This window comes from Gigantopelta aegis, chromosome 6, assembly GCF_016097555.1.
Source record: "Gigantopelta aegis isolate Gae_Host chromosome 6, Gae_host_genome, whole genome shotgun sequence".
Taxonomy (NCBI): domain Eukaryota; kingdom Metazoa; phylum Mollusca; class Gastropoda; order Neomphalida; family Peltospiridae; genus Gigantopelta; species Gigantopelta aegis.
In genome coordinates, this window is record NC_054704.1 from 18,355,315 (window position 1) to 18,373,113 (window position 17,799).

The 17,799-nt window shown below is 36.2% G+C and overlaps 1 protein-coding gene across 1 annotated transcript; it reads left to right on the forward strand.

The window, feature by feature from the left end:
• Window positions 1-402: 402 nt before the first annotated feature.
• Window positions 403-17,200, forward strand: LOC121374400. The gene is made up of 8 exons (XM_041501501.1): window positions 403-559; window positions 8,019-9,147; window positions 10,705-10,985; window positions 11,412-11,609; window positions 12,390-12,478; window positions 12,927-13,452; window positions 15,761-15,847; window positions 16,302-17,200. The coding sequence occupies exons 1-8, from the start codon at window positions 403-405 to the stop codon at window positions 16,436-16,438; spliced, it is 2,604 nt and encodes an 867-aa protein (XP_041357435.1). The 3' UTR covers window positions 16,439-17,200.
• The last annotated feature ends 599 nt before the right edge of the window (window positions 17,201-17,799 follow it).

A 17,799-nucleotide genomic window follows, 5' to 3' on the forward strand; every position in this document is an offset into this window, starting at 1 on the left:
TATATTGAACTGTGCACCGGAATACCCGTACCAGACGGCTTAGGAGCTGCCGGCTTACGCACTCCATTTGGCTACAGCGAACAAAGTGCAAACCTAAAACACAAACTGTTTTCATTATTAATTTTAATTTTTTCAATTTTTGTTTTATTTATTTGGGTAGATTTTGGTGACGCCTAATGTCATTACTCAGCCACCATAGACGAACACTGGACATATATAAACAGAATTTAGTTAGAACTACATAACAGTCTGTGTCATAACTTCAGTTCTAAATTGTTTTCCCGAATAAAAAGGTAATATCATCGGAATTATACACATTAACATTAGAAGTGTTTCAACGTCTGGCGCAGTTCGCCAAATTGGATTGTATTTCAGTTTTAATATCCGTGAAGAACAGCAAAGATGCGTGATCCACAGGAGAGAGTGAGCGAGTTTGCTGCTATTCTGTACGCAGAGCCCGGGGCCCTGGGTTTGGTGGCCAACATCATGTCGGCGCTCGTCGTGGCCGTGGAAAACATGCTCAACGGACCTTTCTCGCAGACAGCTTTAACTCTGGCAGGTTGGTGCTTTAGTGTTTATTTCTAAAACAAAATTCGTAAGCTAATTTTTGAAAAATAAAAACAAAATATTAAACAACTTTAAAAATGATTTGTATGATTATCTTTATCATTATGATTATCATCATCATCATCATCATCATCATCATCATCATCATCATCACCACAACCACCATTATCATATTCGTCACCACCATTATTATCATTATTATCCTTGACACCCAATAGCCGATATGTATTTTTGTGCTGGTGTGTCGTTATACATTCCTTCATTTATTCATTCATCATTATTATCATTATTATTAATAACATAATTAAATTAATTAATTCTATTTAATTTATTATATTTCAGATATAATATTACCTTAAATTATTATAACTCTTTCTACATGTATGAATTCTTTGCTATTCAGTTTGATAATAATATAATCAGTCATTCAAAAATTACAGAATTTATAATTAAATTGCAGTTGCATTTTATTGCATTAACATGTATATATGTATTATGTGACCAGCTAAATAATTATCGACTCAATTATTAACTTATCATTAAATAAAATAAAATGAAGTATAATTAAAACCTAGCAAACTAAATAATAGCTTCCAGTGCGTGTTTATTATTTGTTCCTATTTGTGCTAAATAATATATTTTATTAAAGAAAGCTATAATAAAGAGGAAACATTAGCAATAAAATGGCTGGCTGTTTCAGTAAAGAATCAACCGGTGCACATTTTGTTAGACTGGAAACGTCCTAAATGAACCGCCGACACTAAGTAGAAAAGGGAAGGTAAACGAGAGGTTGTAACGCTTTTCCTTCTTCGTAGACTCACCAGTTTTTAGTAGTTTCCTGCAAAGTCACAAATTGTTCCTTTAACCCGAGCAGACGTTCTAATCCACGCGCGACAAAGGAAGTAAATAATCAGAACCGTAAATTCACGAAACGACCCCAACATAGGGTACAGGTTTTTTTAAATGTTTAATTGAACAATATAATTATTAGATTTTGGAAAGATTAGGCCTAACTATACGAAATGTATTTGCAAGCAATTAGGTAACTACACGCAAAATAAGACTTCGAAATAAGTTACTACCTGTAGTGATTGGAGGTCTGTAGGAACCAGGGTGAGGGGTGCAGTCCTGGCTTGTGCCCCACCCCATTAGAGATTGTGCCCCTCACGTCAAATAATCTGTCCACAGGCTTAAATTAGATATATAAATATATATATTATATACATGTATATATGTATATATATACACATTTAAAAAAAACAAAAACCCCGTGCCTCAAAACGGTCAACAACTATTCACCTGTAGGCTAAGCTTATTAAAAAAAATATAGTAATAATAAATTCTAAATCAAAAATGTCTTACAAAATATTCAACACTTCACTAAAAAATTTAATATTTTAATTTTAAAATTTAAATTTTATCAAATACATGTAGTCGTCCGTTCCTTTTTTTTAAATTTAGTTTTTGCTTTTGCTTTTGTTTGTTTGTTTGTTTTTGTGTGTGGGTTTTGTGTGTGTGTGTGTGTGTGTGTGTGTGTGTGTGTGTGTGGTTTTTTGTATGGGGTAGGGGATTCTTTTGAATGATTCCTTTTTAAAATACAAATAAAAATACCATTTAAATACATTAAATATTAATATTAAACAGTTACCTATTGACGTGTAAATCATGATTTAATATAAATATAGTTTATTTATGAAACTGAAAGGTGCTGAGATGGCTTTCCAGGCGGCCACTTGAAAATGAAAAGAGAAAGTAAAGTTTATTTTATTTAACGACGCCACTAGAGCACATTGATTTTTTTTATCTTATCATCGGCTATTGGAAGTCAAAGATATGGTCATTCTGACACTGTTTTTTTTAGAGGAAACCCGCTGTCGCCACATAGGCTACTCTTTTACGACAGGCAGCAAGGGATCTTTTATTTGCACTTCCCACAGGCAGGATAGCACAAACCATGACCTTTGTTGAACCAGTTATGGATCACTGGTCGGTGCAAGTGGTTTACACCTACCCATTCAGCCTTGCGGAGCACTCACTCAGGGTTTGGAGTCGGTATCTGAATTAAAAATCCCATGCCTCGACTGGGATCCGAACCAAGTACCTACCAGCCTGTAGACCGATGGCCTAACCACGACGCCTTCGAGGCCGGTATGAAAAGAGAATTAAACAACCAAGACAAATGTGATCTTTCATTGTGGAAAAATGTATATTTACATTTCTTTAAGCGAATGCATTAACTTTGGGGCTGTTATAACACGTTTCTCATTTAGCATCCATTTTAACGACTAAAATTACTTATTAAATATTAAATACATTTTCTCGTTTAATATGACAATGTCTTTACACTCAATATGTTGCTAGTCGTTCTAATTTTCGTAGCAACCCTGAATAGATTTCACCACCTAATAATTTCATGTGTTCGAAAAAAACCTCCACAATATATTACGAAATCAAATGAATTTTGAGCCATTACAAGCATTAGGCCGATCAGAAACACATTGAATATACAGACACTAATATCTTAAACAAGAAAATGTATTCAATGTGTTATTTTGGTGGTTAAAAGGCACTGTGGGTCGGTGAAATTTAAACAATGTCAGCAGACTCGATACCGTCTCTTTAACGAAGCGTTCAATTGTTTTCCATAATGAACTGACTAAACGCCGCACAACTTTAAAGGCGCAGACCCTAGTTTCAGCTCGTGAAAATGGACACTAAGGTTAGTTAATCGACAAACCTGTAATACATTTGGATACAATTATTTCAGAGAGAAGTTAAAGTCTGTGATGTTTAAACAGGGAAATACCGTCTAAAAAACTATAGCTTGTCTCGATAACCATTACTTCTCAGACGAACGTGCGTTTTTTTTAGAATTATGAAAAAATGCATTTTGGGGTATTGCAAAAGCCTGGATGACCAGAACCACTTAAGGTGTACGAAAATTAAAATTCTAAATAATAAAATGTAAGTACTTCTAATTTATATTATTTAAAAAACCCGGCTTTAATGGTGAACAATACGTCATAGTGTTTAAAAACTAGGATCTGTCACTTTAAGTGTTCACAAAAAGTAAGTCCAGGGATATTTGTTGAAGGACAGTCGACGTCATTACAAAGCGGCATTGAGTGCTCCTTTCCGTTTGCACTTTTCAAGTCTATATTTACGCCATATATCTATACCAAACATTGCCGCCCAGGGCTTCAAACACGCTGTTCTAAACCTAATTTATATGGGCGGTCTGTTTAAGAGAGTGAGTTAATGGCTGATTGTTAAAAGTGGGTTAGTGGCTGTCTGTCTAGGAGAGTGGGTTAATGGCTGGTTGTTAAGACTGGGTTAATGGCTGGTTGTTAAGAGTGGGTTAATGGCTGTCTGTCTAGGAGAGTGGGTTAATAGCTGGTTCTTAAGAGTGGGTTAATAGCTGGTTGTTAAAGAGTGGGTTAATGGCTGTCTGTCTAGGAGAGTGGGTTAATAGCTGGTTCTTAAGAGTGGGTTAATAGCTGGTTGTTAAAGAGTGGGTTAATGGCTGTCTGTCTAGGAGAGTGGGCTAATGGCTGGTTGTTAAAAGTGGGTTAATGACTGTCTGTCTAGGAAAGTGGGTTAATGGCTGGTTGTTAAGAGTGGGTTAATGGCTGCCTGTCTAGGAGAGTGGGTTAATGCCTGGTTGTTAAGAGTGTGTTAATGGCTGGTTGTTAAGAGTGGGTTAATAGCTGGTTGTTAAGAGTGGGTTAATGGCTGTCTGTCTAGGAGAGTGGGTTAATGGCTGGCTGTTAAGAGTGGGTTAATGGCTAGTTGTTAAGAGTGGATTAATGGCTGGTTATTAAGAGTGGGTTAATGCCTGGTTGTTAAGAGTGGGTTAATGGCTGGTTGTTAAGAGTGTGTTAATGGCTGGTTGTTAAGAGTGGACTAATGGCTGGTTGTTAAGAGTGGGTTAATGGCTGTATGTCTAGGAGAGTGGGTTAATAGCTGGTTATTATGAGTGGGTTAATGACTGGTTGTTAAGAGTGGGTTAATGGCTAGTTGTTAAAAGTGGGTTAATGGCTGAATGTTAAGTGTGGGCTAATGGCTGGTTGTTAAGAGTGGGTTAATGGCTGTCTGTCTAGGAGAGTGAGTTAATAGCTGGTTGTTAAGAGTGGGTTAATGGCTGGTTGTTAAGAGTGGGCTAATGGCTGGTTGTTAAGAGTGGGTTAATGTCTGTCTGTCTAGGAGAGTGAGTTAATAGCTGGTTGTTGTGAGTGGGTTAATGGTTGGTTGTTATGAGTGGGTTAATAGCTGGTTGTTATGAGTGGGTTAATGACTGGTTGTTAGTGGCTAATAAGGAATAAGTTGGTGGTCTCATACCTTCGCAATGACTCGTTAAATCTCGCTTTGGTTAGGAGCTGGTACCGCAATGCGAACCCAGTACCCACCAGCCTTAAAGTCGATAGCTTAACAACTACGTCATAGAAACCGTCCTCTTCCACCAGCCTTTGGTTCTTTGGTAGTGCAGCAGATAGTTTTGACATCATTATTTGCAAACAGTAGCTGACAAACTTGCCTAGTCGTAACACATAAAATTGTAGTTCTATCGCACTCGAAAAAGCTAACACTATCAAGATAACCATATTTCTGAGAAAACAATTAAGCATTACTAATGTGTGCTTCTACAACAACTACCACTACCACTTCCTTCTTCTACTACTACTACTACTACTACTATTACTACTGCTACTGCTAATGCTGCTGCTGCTTCTGTTACTTCTGTTATCACCACTACCTATACTACCACCCCTAATACCACCATCTTTAATACTAATATAACCACTACCACCACCAATTAATTCTGGCAAAAATAATTACCTTGACGACGATCTTGAGTAATATAAACTATATATGCACAAGCCTTATTATTGGTAGTAAATCTTAAGGCAGAGATGAATTTGACTTTTAGAATGCAGGAAATTGCATTTCAGGACATCTAGTTTTCACAATTTTATGAGAAAGCATACCTCCGAATCCCCTAGATACTTTGCTTCGCACCCTCGATCTCAGTCAGCCCCTCTCCCCCCCCCCCCAATGTCTACTTGCTTCCGCTATGCCTGATATATATTTTTTGTTGAAATGATATATTAATTTTTTTTACCGTTACTTAAAAATGTTATGACACAGAAAAATACTGTATATAGGAGATGAAGGCCTATGTATATGAATGGAACGAGTCAGTTTGATGCGATCATGTGACTCGTGTCTACTCAAAAACCTAAGATTGGCTCGTTCATTATTCATCTTTGTTTTGCATTCCAGCAAATGAGTAGTTAAACAAGGCTAAAACAATGTAAAATAACCAACTTAATTAATATGGCTATTAACAAAGTTTAAATCATGTTTAAAAATACGCTCATCAATTTAATAGATACGATCATTTTGGCTTTATAGCTAATTTTTACTGGAATCCTTGATACTCGTTTAAATCATCTTTTGCTTTTGCTTTCAAGAAATTCATTTAGTGATTTTCAATGTTTATTTATTTGAAAATAAATTCTGTCATAAATAATATGTGTAATCAGGAGAGGGCCCACAATCAAGCTTCAAAAATTATTACCCATTCCTTCCACTTAAGCAAAGGGTAAAACCAAAAAATACACTGAACAGTGGGGGGTTTTTGGTTATTTTTTTGTCTGATTACTCTCAAAATAATACATTAAAAAATAAATAAAACCAATTCATTATTGCGCTTTTGTTCTCTGCTTTACGTTTCAGATTATTCGGAATGATCAGTGCAGGTCTTTGCAAACAATCCGCTTACAGCCGGCTTACCGGTTAAACCTTCCGTATATCTGCTGTACTTATATAGTGTTGCAGCAGCAGTGACATGCGGTATTTTGCTTAATATGATATTGCTGACTAACAACACTTTCTGGCCACATAACTCAACTTTCATAAACGGAAGTCGACAGAACCGTTTCCGGAAATGTTGCCAGTGGGGATTTATTTTAACGAGTTTCTGTGTCACCTGGGTTTTAGGTATAATTATTAGGAAACTTGATTTTGTTTTTAAATATGCAGTGATTGTGTTCTTTTCGAATAAACAATTTATAAGTTTATAAAAATAATATTTGAAAAAATAACAATCCGAACATATTTTCGGAAGGGCGTAATTGTGGTTTAAAGCATTTTGACAAATAGGAACACATACGAAAGTAGTTCTTCAATTAAACTATTATTAATTAAAAATATTAAATATTATAAAGTGTTTCGACACATTCATTCTTGCGGAGGAGCAAATAGGTTATTTCCGTTCCATCTGATGATGATATATCTAATGGTATATATTTTTAAATTCCGTGCTAAGTGCTATTCTGGTTGCAGGAAAGATCACGTAAACACTCCATCTTACTAATCCTCTGAACTCTATCTATACGAGTTTGTGTTAATATATTTTTGATCATTAAGATTTATGTAGTGGTAGTTGATTTCTTTATATATATATATATATATATATACACGACATTTATGTTTTTATCCGATTACTTAATTGCAGTTTATTAAATTTAAATACAACATACAATTATTTAATAAATTGTCACCTAAGCATAGTTTCTTAGGCTATCTTTTAAGGTGATCAAAGTAAAAGGTATAACTAAACATAAAACAAACTGTAAATAATTTAATATTCCAAATGTCACCATGACAATTTACCAAACTGTTACAATTAAAACATACCCTTCCTTTTTGTCCTGTTATATTATGAAGGAATGAAGGAAATGCTTTATTTAACGATGCACTCAACATATTTTATTTACGGTTATATGGCGTCGGATATATGGTTAAGGACCACACAGATATTAAGAGAGGAAACCCGCTGTTCTTCTAAAATTATATCTGATCACTTTGCTTAATAAATAATTGAATGAATGAATGCATGAATGAATGAATGAATGAATGGATGAATGGATATCGAACGGCATCCCATGCCAGCATCGGTGCCACTATTCACCTGTCTTTCAATGTAAGTTTGTTTCTCGTGGGAATGGAAAATCATATGTCTATCATTACATTGATACATAACAAATGATACATCTTTTATCATCAGCTAGAGGGAAAATTTAGTTTTTATAATATGCAGATTTAGACTGCTGTTACATCATAATATGCTAAATCAGCATTTTTGTGACATATTATTACGCTTGGCAGCATATAATATTTTGTAACAATGTAACACACGTTCATAGTAAACTGTATCAACTATCATTCTCACCACGACTGGTTTATCAAAGGCCGTGGTATGTGCTGTCCTGCATGTGGGATGGTGCATATAAAAGATCCCTTGCTGCATTAGGAAAAATGTATCGGGTTCCTCTGATGACCACGTGTCAGAATTAATAAATGTTTGACATCCAATAGCCGATGATTAATTAATCAATGTGCTCCAGTGTTGTCATTAAACAAAACAAACGTTAACTAACATTCTAAAGTGTATATTTTTCTTCTTATTTCAGGGGCCCATCTTATCGTTATGGGCGGCTTTCTGCAGCTGGTTGCTGCAATCTTGAGCTTTCGTCGAAACGACCACCTTGTTGGAACAGCGTTCTCAATATTCGCCTCTTTGTGGACCGTGATGGGAATTAACCACATCCTCAACCCCGTCGTGGGTATCGAGGTCCTCCGCCAAGGAGCGATCTCAGGCATGATCGGCTTCATGACGGTGGCTGTCATACTGTGTCTGGTGGCCATCACCGTCAACTACATCATGCCCCCCGTCCTCGTCGCCATTATGCTGACTCTCGTCTTCGAAGGGGTTGGCATGTTTTTTGACTGGGGCAGGCGAGTAGCTGCTGCGTTTGAGATATTTATCGTCATTACCAGCGTCTACGCAGTCTGGGTGATGGTCCTCAAAGGGGTCAGCCAAACGTACATTCTGCCTGGCCTGGGCAATGCCATCTACGACCCTCTGCTGGTCAGAGTCAAGGAGAATTCCAACCAGAAAAACGAAGCCAGGAAGGACACAAAATACGGCGAACCGTACGGACTTGGGTACTTCGGCAACGTGGTGCCTGCCGTCGTGCTTCTATTCCATCACCTGGGCTACTTCCAGGACTTCAGGACGGCCATGCCAATGTTCATATACAGCATCGTCTGTCACCTCCTAGGCAGCTACTACTCGTTCCTCAGACACGACTTCTTTCATGCTATGGAATTCGTCATTTACTTTATATTCTGGATGTCCAGAGGCCTAATTCAGCTGCTGATAACGTTACAGTTTCCTGGAATTGAAAACCTCAGGGTTAACTTTTTCGGTCAGTGGGGCCTGATAGCTCTGTTGATATTTCTCACGCTCGTCTCAGCCACGAGGAACAAGGTGGTGTTCCTCTACAACCTCCTGTTTGTGATAGTGGCCATTCTGTCGGTGGACCACATACCCCATGCAGCTCATAACTTTACGTTCGGTGTGTCAGCGGCCGTGTTTGCGGTGGCCACGCTGTACGTTTCCATGGCGCATCTGGAAAACTCCATCGCCGAGAAGTCGGTCATGTTCATTGGACAAGAGGTGATGCTTAATGAGACTCTGCAGAAGTTCTTCGATGCTGGCTTTGCTAAACTTAGGTAAGAAGCTTTCTCTTTATCTTGTCTTTCCTTGTATCTCTTTTTATGTCTCGGTCTCTCTGCCCGTCTGTTTTTCTCCATCCCATCTCTTTCTCCCTCTGCCTGGCTCTCCTCCGCATAATAGGCGTACGGCCTCCCATTTGTGTGTGTGTGTGGGGGGGGGGGGGGGGGGGGAGGCTCTTTAATTTTTGCCCGAATTAAACGAAAATGCCTGAATCTGGATAACAACATTTATTCATATTAACATTACTGCCAAACAGCTATATAAGGTTGCAAACGAATCACTACGCATTTTTACATGTATTGAAACTAATGTTTCGGGTAGAATGATGGAAATACATGGACAACAAATAAGTCAAAAAGTATTTTGAGTAACAAACAAGAAACCACAATCGCAATTTCTGTGACCTTTTGTACTTTGTTATTGTTGTTGTTGGTGTTTGTTTTGCTTTTTTTGTTTTTGTTTTTGTCTTTGTTGCTTCTGTTTGTTTTATTATTATTTTTATCACATTGCTCTGGATTCTAGAGCTAATTAAGATTTTATGCGACAGTTGGAATTTAAGGTTTGAATAACTACAGACTCAGATTACATTTATCCGATTAGGCATAGAAAAGAAAAGAAAAAAAAGATCAGGAAGTTCTGTTTTACTTGCGGTTACCTTGATATTAATTCGGCTTGAATCTAACAGAACATTTATTGTGCCAACTGCATTTAAAAAAATATATATATATGTGTAATTTAGACACTACTTCTGTTGTTGATAAACCATTTTACATAATTCGAATCAGTATTTATATATTTGAAAATTGTGTTATATGAAAGCATCATATATAGTTTTATATCATATATAAGCTTATATCTTTGATGAGTAATATCACTTGCATATTTTATTGTCAATTATATTTTAAAACTTTTTTACGCACTGTATATTAACACATAGTTCAGAACGGCAATTATTAAAGTGCAATAACTTCTTGGCTTGGTTTGTTGAAGTTTTAAAAAAGAATATTTCGTTGACAAGAGCACAACAGGGGTCTATACTTAGTGTACGTGAACTAAACCTTTGAACTCAAATTGGTCACTCGCCAAGTTCACTTAGTTGAGCACTCGCTATTTAACTGAAAATAAGTTCAGATGGGTCAAACATGAACACACCAAAAACAACGCCCGTGATTGGCCAATTTAGAACATATTTTGTTTTTATTCTTTAAGATTGAAAGTGTTTGCAATTTCTATTTATTTTACTGAATAGTCTGTTAATAATATAATAAATCTGTCTTGACTTTTCTGTTTGCTACTGGTCTACAGAAATGGCCTATAATATGACAACAATAGGTTTCATTTATCTTTTTTTCCTAAATGAACCAACCTAATACCTGCTAATTAAACAAGGCGCTGATGTGTTATTACAACTACTTTTTCATCAGTTAAACGTGTGGTGGCACTTACATATTGGCGCTTCTAAAATCTATATATGTTATTTGTAAAATATACACAGTTTACCCAGCCTATTCATAACGTATTTATAATGTCTTGACTACATTTCTCGCTCACAGAAGCAAAAAGGTTGGTAACAGCGATTACCGGGATGAGGATAAAGTGGATCTGAAGATCGTGGACGTCATCGCCTTGATATGCAACACCGTCGCCTTGTCCTGTTTAGCTCCCCTGGAAGCCACCAGGGGGACTCTTTCGTTGCCATGGATATTGGTGTCAGGACTGATACTCAACCTATACGCTGCCAGACTGGCGTACACTGCGGGGAGTTTGGCGAAATGCTACTATCTCGTGGTTTTGGCGGCGTTTTGGGCTATCTGGACAGCTATGCTTTTTGATGGTATAACATAATAAAATATAATATAATAACTACAATGTAGGCCTAATATAACAAATATGTGATAGTAATAGTAATCAACAGTACAATAATAACTCAATATGAAATGTGTAAACTGCATTATTATACTAGTGACTACAAAACCAAATACTGAATGAAGTGTAAAACTAACCACGATATGTTTTTAATTTATCACCGTCAATTCGAAATTTAAGTCAGACTAATATATTTAGTTAACAATATAAGACAATTTCGATAATCATGCATACGCTCTCTTAAATTAAATGACCGATGCAAATATATAAAGATATAATTCATGATTGTGGTTTACAAAAATAATATATCTTAAACGAAATATTAATGTATCTTTACTAAATAAATCTATACAATCTGTAAGTTCAGAAACGTCTATTTGTTTTGTTTTTCCAGGAAACACAGCATTTGCGCTCCGCCAGGCGTCCATAGGCGTTCTCATCCTGCACACAGTCGGTGTTTTGGTGACGCCGCTGTTTACCCGAGTCTGGATCCCGTTCGCCCTGTTCATGGAGTTGTGTTGTATTGCACAGGTGACCCGCTGTTGGAACATCCACCCACAGTGGATGATCCTCGTCACAGCCATTCTGGCAGGTGAGTCTCAACTTCAGTTCCTAGAACAAACACTACATACGTTGCTGGTGGTGATTCTGGTCGTGGTAGGGTGCCACAGTTGTCTGATGGCTGGTAGTGTGGCATATTTCTATTCCAAAGGCCAGTTTCTCCGAAAGTCCTAACACTGATCCTGTCTTTGTACCTAATTTTAACTCTGGATACAACTCTTTGCAACTGAATGTAGATGAACACATAGAATTAACTATTGGAGAACTGTCATGGAATGTAGTGGAATGTAAAACGTACAATGCTGAGTAGAGGCCATTCGAAATAGCACGACGTCACTATCTGTTGTTGTCGTTATATTTGTACATACCATGGCTTTTGGTATACCAGTCGTGGTGCACTGGTTGGGACGAGAAAAACCCCATTAAGAGAATGGGATGTTGTATATTATGCATAGGATCTAGTCACACAGGTGTCATACATGTGGTCCACGTGTAGTTCATGTTTTATACTTGCACACAAAGAACATAACAACTAAAAGATATTGTAATATAATTAGATTCTAAATTAAGTCAATTTTCATGTAATATTGAGATTAATTTTAAAGTGACGTTATACAAGCGGCGTATAATATATTACAATGTGTACGAAATGATAGATTCAAAGGTAGTGAAAATTGTTAACTGGATGTTCCATGACAATTTAATATCTTGCCTAATCATTTCACAAAATGTTGTGATCGTTGCGTTGTTGCGTTTATGTTGATATGAATTCTAAAACATGTTAATTAACATGATATCAATTTGTTTTCAGTTCTACCGGCCATTTATGGAGCAATTGCGGAAATGGTAAATGGAACACTCCAGGAATATGTAATCCCTGTTGGGGTACCTCTAGTTCAGGTGAGTACATCTGTTCTGTGCTATTCTTCTCTGATCTAACTATGAACTAATCATGTTTACTAGTGACAAATCAAACATGTATCAAACTAGTATCTTCAGGTTTATGTATACTACTGCTATCACTACTACTACTACTACTACTACTACTACTACTACTACTACTACTACTACTACTACTATGCTGCTACTCTGCTGCTACTACTGCTACACAGAATTAATCAGGTTAAAGTATACTACTACTACTACTACTCTGCTGATGCTACTACTACTGCTACTACTACATTGCATTAAGAGTTATTTTATCATATCATTGCCCTGTTGAAAATTAAAATGCTATAGCATTGAATGATAAGTATTCCTCGATTCATTAATATTTTACCCATCCCTCTAAAACATATGTGATAAAAAAAAAGTACTAAAGATAAATTGTGTTCTTTGTTTGTTTTAGGAAAAAGACATCAACCCATTCGAAAACCCACCATGTCCTTTGTACCCGTCCAGACGATCTTCAGCCTTAAGAAAAGTGGCCAAAGTCCTACACTCTGGGGGAGTGGTCGGAACACCAACAGACACGGTATACGCCATAGGAGCGTCCTGTAAGCACCCCGACTCCATCAGGAAGATCTACGCCGTCAAGGAACGTCCCCAGGAGAAGCCGATCTGCCTCTGTCTGGCTAATCTCGATCAGCTGAAAGATGCCGAGCCCAACTTCAGTCCTCTCCTGTGGGCGTTCATGAGGCGGTGTTACCCCGGGGGCATCAGCTGCGTCGTGCCTAAAGGACAGTGGATGTACAACCTGGGTCTTGGTGATGCCTATGACATCGTGGGGGACAAGGACAGCATCTGTATACGTGTTCCAGACAGCACAGTTCTCGCGTATCTGGTGGACTGGTCCGGACCGATCGCTCTCACGTCTGGTAACGTCAGTGGAGGCCCAGACAGCACACATCATAATATGCTTATAGAAGCACTGGGTACGATTTTCGTATAGCTTTTAAAAAAAAATACTAATAATAAAAACAAGTTTATAAAATTTGAACAAGTTAGAAATGTAAAGATATGTACATTCAGGAGCGGATCTAGGATGTTGTTAAAGGGGTAATAAAATCCTAACAAGGGCAAGTTTGAGTTTGCTGAAGAAAAATGGGTCAAGAGAGAGTGAAATCTGTATGGGGGGTTCGGGGGCATGCTTTCCGTCATATTTTTGTGGTAATTCATTGTTTTATTTTGTTTTATTTTATTTTAAAAACAGTCATTAAAAGCGGCAATTTAAACGTGCGGTTGGGAGTAGTGGAACCCGTGTGACCTCCTTCTAGATACGCCAATGTGCATTTTCAATGCTAAACGCAATTGTATCATCACACACATAGCAGCAGCTTTGGGGAAAAAATGCATTCAAGTGAAATAAATACCTTACCAAACGTATTACAACGAACATGTAATTCATATGTGTATTACACATATAATCATAACTAAAAGATCTTAAAGCAAAATATGCACATTTATTTTCATATATTTCTATTTTATATTATCTCCACTAAAAATATGTTTATGTAGCTCAAAGTAATGTTATTTATTTATTACTAAGTGTCGAAATAATCATGTTAGACACCCAAACATAACGTAGTGTAAAGTAACAAACTGAGTATTATCATTATAAAGCAATTATGTGTGTATATATATATATATATATATATATATATATATATATATATATTGTAAATCATGAAATTAATGCGTCATGATATTATTGCGTCCGTACATGAGTGAACAAAAATGCGTATTTTTATTAATACGTCGGGCAAAAGTCCACATCACATAAAAACCACAGTTGTGTTCTTATTATATTGTTTGGGCTTCATCTTTCATGTTAAAAGAAGTCAGTAGTTGTTTTGACAGCTACTACATAATCTGAAGCTAATCGCATGGTGGGTCGACCAGGAAGCCCTAATTACTTAAAGTAGTGTAATTAGTATAACTACACCTTATTGTTAAGGGTATGCCTCGCACTTTTGTGTGGTGATTGCTTCTAATTAATCCACCAGTAGGAATAAAAGGTAAACGGGTCGCTATTGCAGGGCACAGTATTTCACGCGAACGCAGACGTATTATTCTAACAAATGTTTTAGACTGATTTTATACACTTGATGCGCAGCACAGGAATAGTAAAGTTTGTGTTATTTAAAGTTTGTGTTATTTAACGACGCCGCTAGAGCACATTGATTTTTTATCTTATCATCGGCTATTGGACGTCAAACATATGGTCATTCTGACACTGTTTTTAGAGGAAACCCGCTGTCGCCACATAGGCTACTCTTTTTACGACAGGCAGCAAGGGATCTTTTATTTGCGCTTCCCACAGGCAGGATAGCACAAACCATGGCCTTTGTTGAACCAGTTATGGATCACTGGTCGGTGCAAGTGGTTTACACCTACCCACTGAGCCTTGCGGAGCACTCACTCAGGGTTTGGAGTCGGTATCTCGATTAAAAATCCCATGCCTCGACTGGGATCCGAACCCAGTACCTACCAGCCTGTAGACCGATGGCCTGCCACGACGCCCACACAGGAATAGATGCGATATATTGCAACAGTGAAAACTTGCGACCAGTCTAACTTAAAATGCCATGTATAGAGTCGAGCCAAATGGTTTGAAGAAATATGCACGGATTGTTGATTGCGGTTATATAATTTTCTACTGTTTAATTTTTAAAGGAATATATTTAGTAATAAAATTTGTTGATGATAATTTTACAAATGTTCAAAACAGTTTAAATGTACACAGTAATCCAGGAGTGTAAGAAAATTTGAAAAATACTCACATCACAAAATGAACTTTTTAAAAACAAAACATTTGGAAAATCACTGTATTATATAACCGCTATGATATTCCAGGAAAGTGAAAATGGAATGGCAACATCGAAAGAAAGAAAGATTCTTGAAGTATTCACAAAACGACATTTAACAAAAATTGTTTTTGTATTTGTTTCATCTTTATATTATAAAAGTTTTATTTTATTTAGAAGTATTATAGTAAAATCCTGCAAATTTTTTTGTATTGGGAATGAGACTAAACAAAATGCGTCAAGTTATTATTGCATCGATGTGTTCGCCGCATTTTTCGCATTAATTACTTGTTCGCATTAATTTCATGATTTACAGTATATATATATATATATATATATATATATATATATATATATATATATATCTAATTTGAATTGTCTATGTGTTTGGTATTTGTCATCATACAAATGCTGTATAAGCCATTATTATTTTCAGGAAAGAAATTAGATGGTGTGATATGTGACGGCGAATCCAACGAAATTGTAGCTTCCACGGTTGTCGATTGTATGAACATAGATAAAGGTAATGTGTAGAAAATGGTTCGAAATGGGGTGAGGATTATGTAACAACTCATCCTTTGAACCAAACCATTTTGTAACAATTAAACCTCAGTTGTTTTCACATTTTACTGTAAAATATTTTCCTTTTGAAAAGATGCCTTCTTGACAAATGGGTGTGTAGCTGGAGTGAGGCAAAAATAACAAAAACAAACAAACTACCTGAGTTGTAACTTGTTTCATACTTATTAGTGCACCCAATATAAACATTCTCCCCCTCCCCCGCTCTCTCTCTCTCTCTCTCTCTCTCTCTCTCTCTCTCTCTCTCTCTCTCTCTCTCTCTCTCTCTCTCTCTCTCTCTCTCTCTCTCTCTGGATGTTAAATGGACATTACTGCAGGTAGGAGACCGGATTATGTCAATGTAATATATACCAGTGATTGATGTATCACAGTTTCTCTGACAATATTTTTATTTGCAGGTGTAATAGAATACTTCCGGATAGGATGCACGCCCAAGGAAATTGTTGATCAACATTTTGAAAACGCCAAGGCAGAAATCGGAGAGAAAAACACCCATGTAGACATTGTAGATATTCCAAATGCTCTCAAAGTATAGCAGTGACTTATGTTTGCGACTACCATGCACGTGAACGCTACCACTAAGACAGTTTATGACGGACGGGTATCACAGCGTATAGCATTGATAGCGTCATCTGTACTTCATCGGTTGTGAAACACAAAAACTTGTAGTGTTACGGTAGTCAAACCAATTAGTCATGGAAATGTCTCGTTCAACCAATAATAAATGCAAGCTGACCAACCTAAGTCACATAGAGTACTTTCAGCGAAACACTAAATCGAGAATTAAGCCGCAGTACAATATTTTGGTGAAACTGTGTTCCTTTAGCTATCGTTGTAGAAAAAAAGAAATAAAAGACCAGCAACAAAATCAAGAAAGGGAAGGGTTAATGTCTGTGAATATCCCACTTGATATGACATATGTTGGTGAGCTTGCCTATGAAAAGATTGTGATAGATGATTATCATATCATGCCACGAAGGCAAGAACACAAATTTGATAAACAAATAATATTCATTTTGATATAATGTATTTGCCAATTGTGAGGTATAAGGCAAACGATTAACTAACGAAAACGAATAGCATGCTATTCAAGGGCAGACAAATCAGGTTGCTATATGAATAACGTACTTTCAAAATGACCGACAGACTGTACGAAAAGAAACCATTCAGACCGACCAAAATTGCATTCATACACCAGTGATCATTTGTGTGTGTGTGTTATATCAACAGATACATTACTGAAAGGGTATAATTTATATAAACGATGTTACACCAAAATCAAATCTAAAGTTTACAAAACTGTTATGTAACAAATACATTATAAACATACGCTACGAATTATATTAGGTGACGTGTATTAATTTATATTAACTTCATCTAATTTTATAAAACACTAGTGTTAGAAATATACTTTTTGTGTCGTGAAGATATACAATTTTTCACTACAACAATGGCTTCAGCGGTATCGTTGCAGATATCGTAACATATTATAAAAAGTTAATCATTTTATATGTATAATGTACCCACATAATTTAATTAACGTCTTTGGCTATCAATCATAAATAATGACTATAATTATAATTAGTTATTCACTTCTTTCTCGGTCATATATGTATGTATATATATATATATATATATATATATATATAATATATATATATATATATATATATATATATAATGATAATATGTAATACATAAAGATACCATAAACGTTTGGCGTCTTTAATTAACGCTAACGTGTATTTTATTTAACAGTTCAATTAAATGTTTTAAGATAGCCAGGAAAATTTACTTTTTATCGCTAGATCACATCACATTGAATATAGCACATGGATTTTTATATATTTGTTGTTTGTTAAACAGAAATATGGGTTGATTTGTAGTTCTGATCAT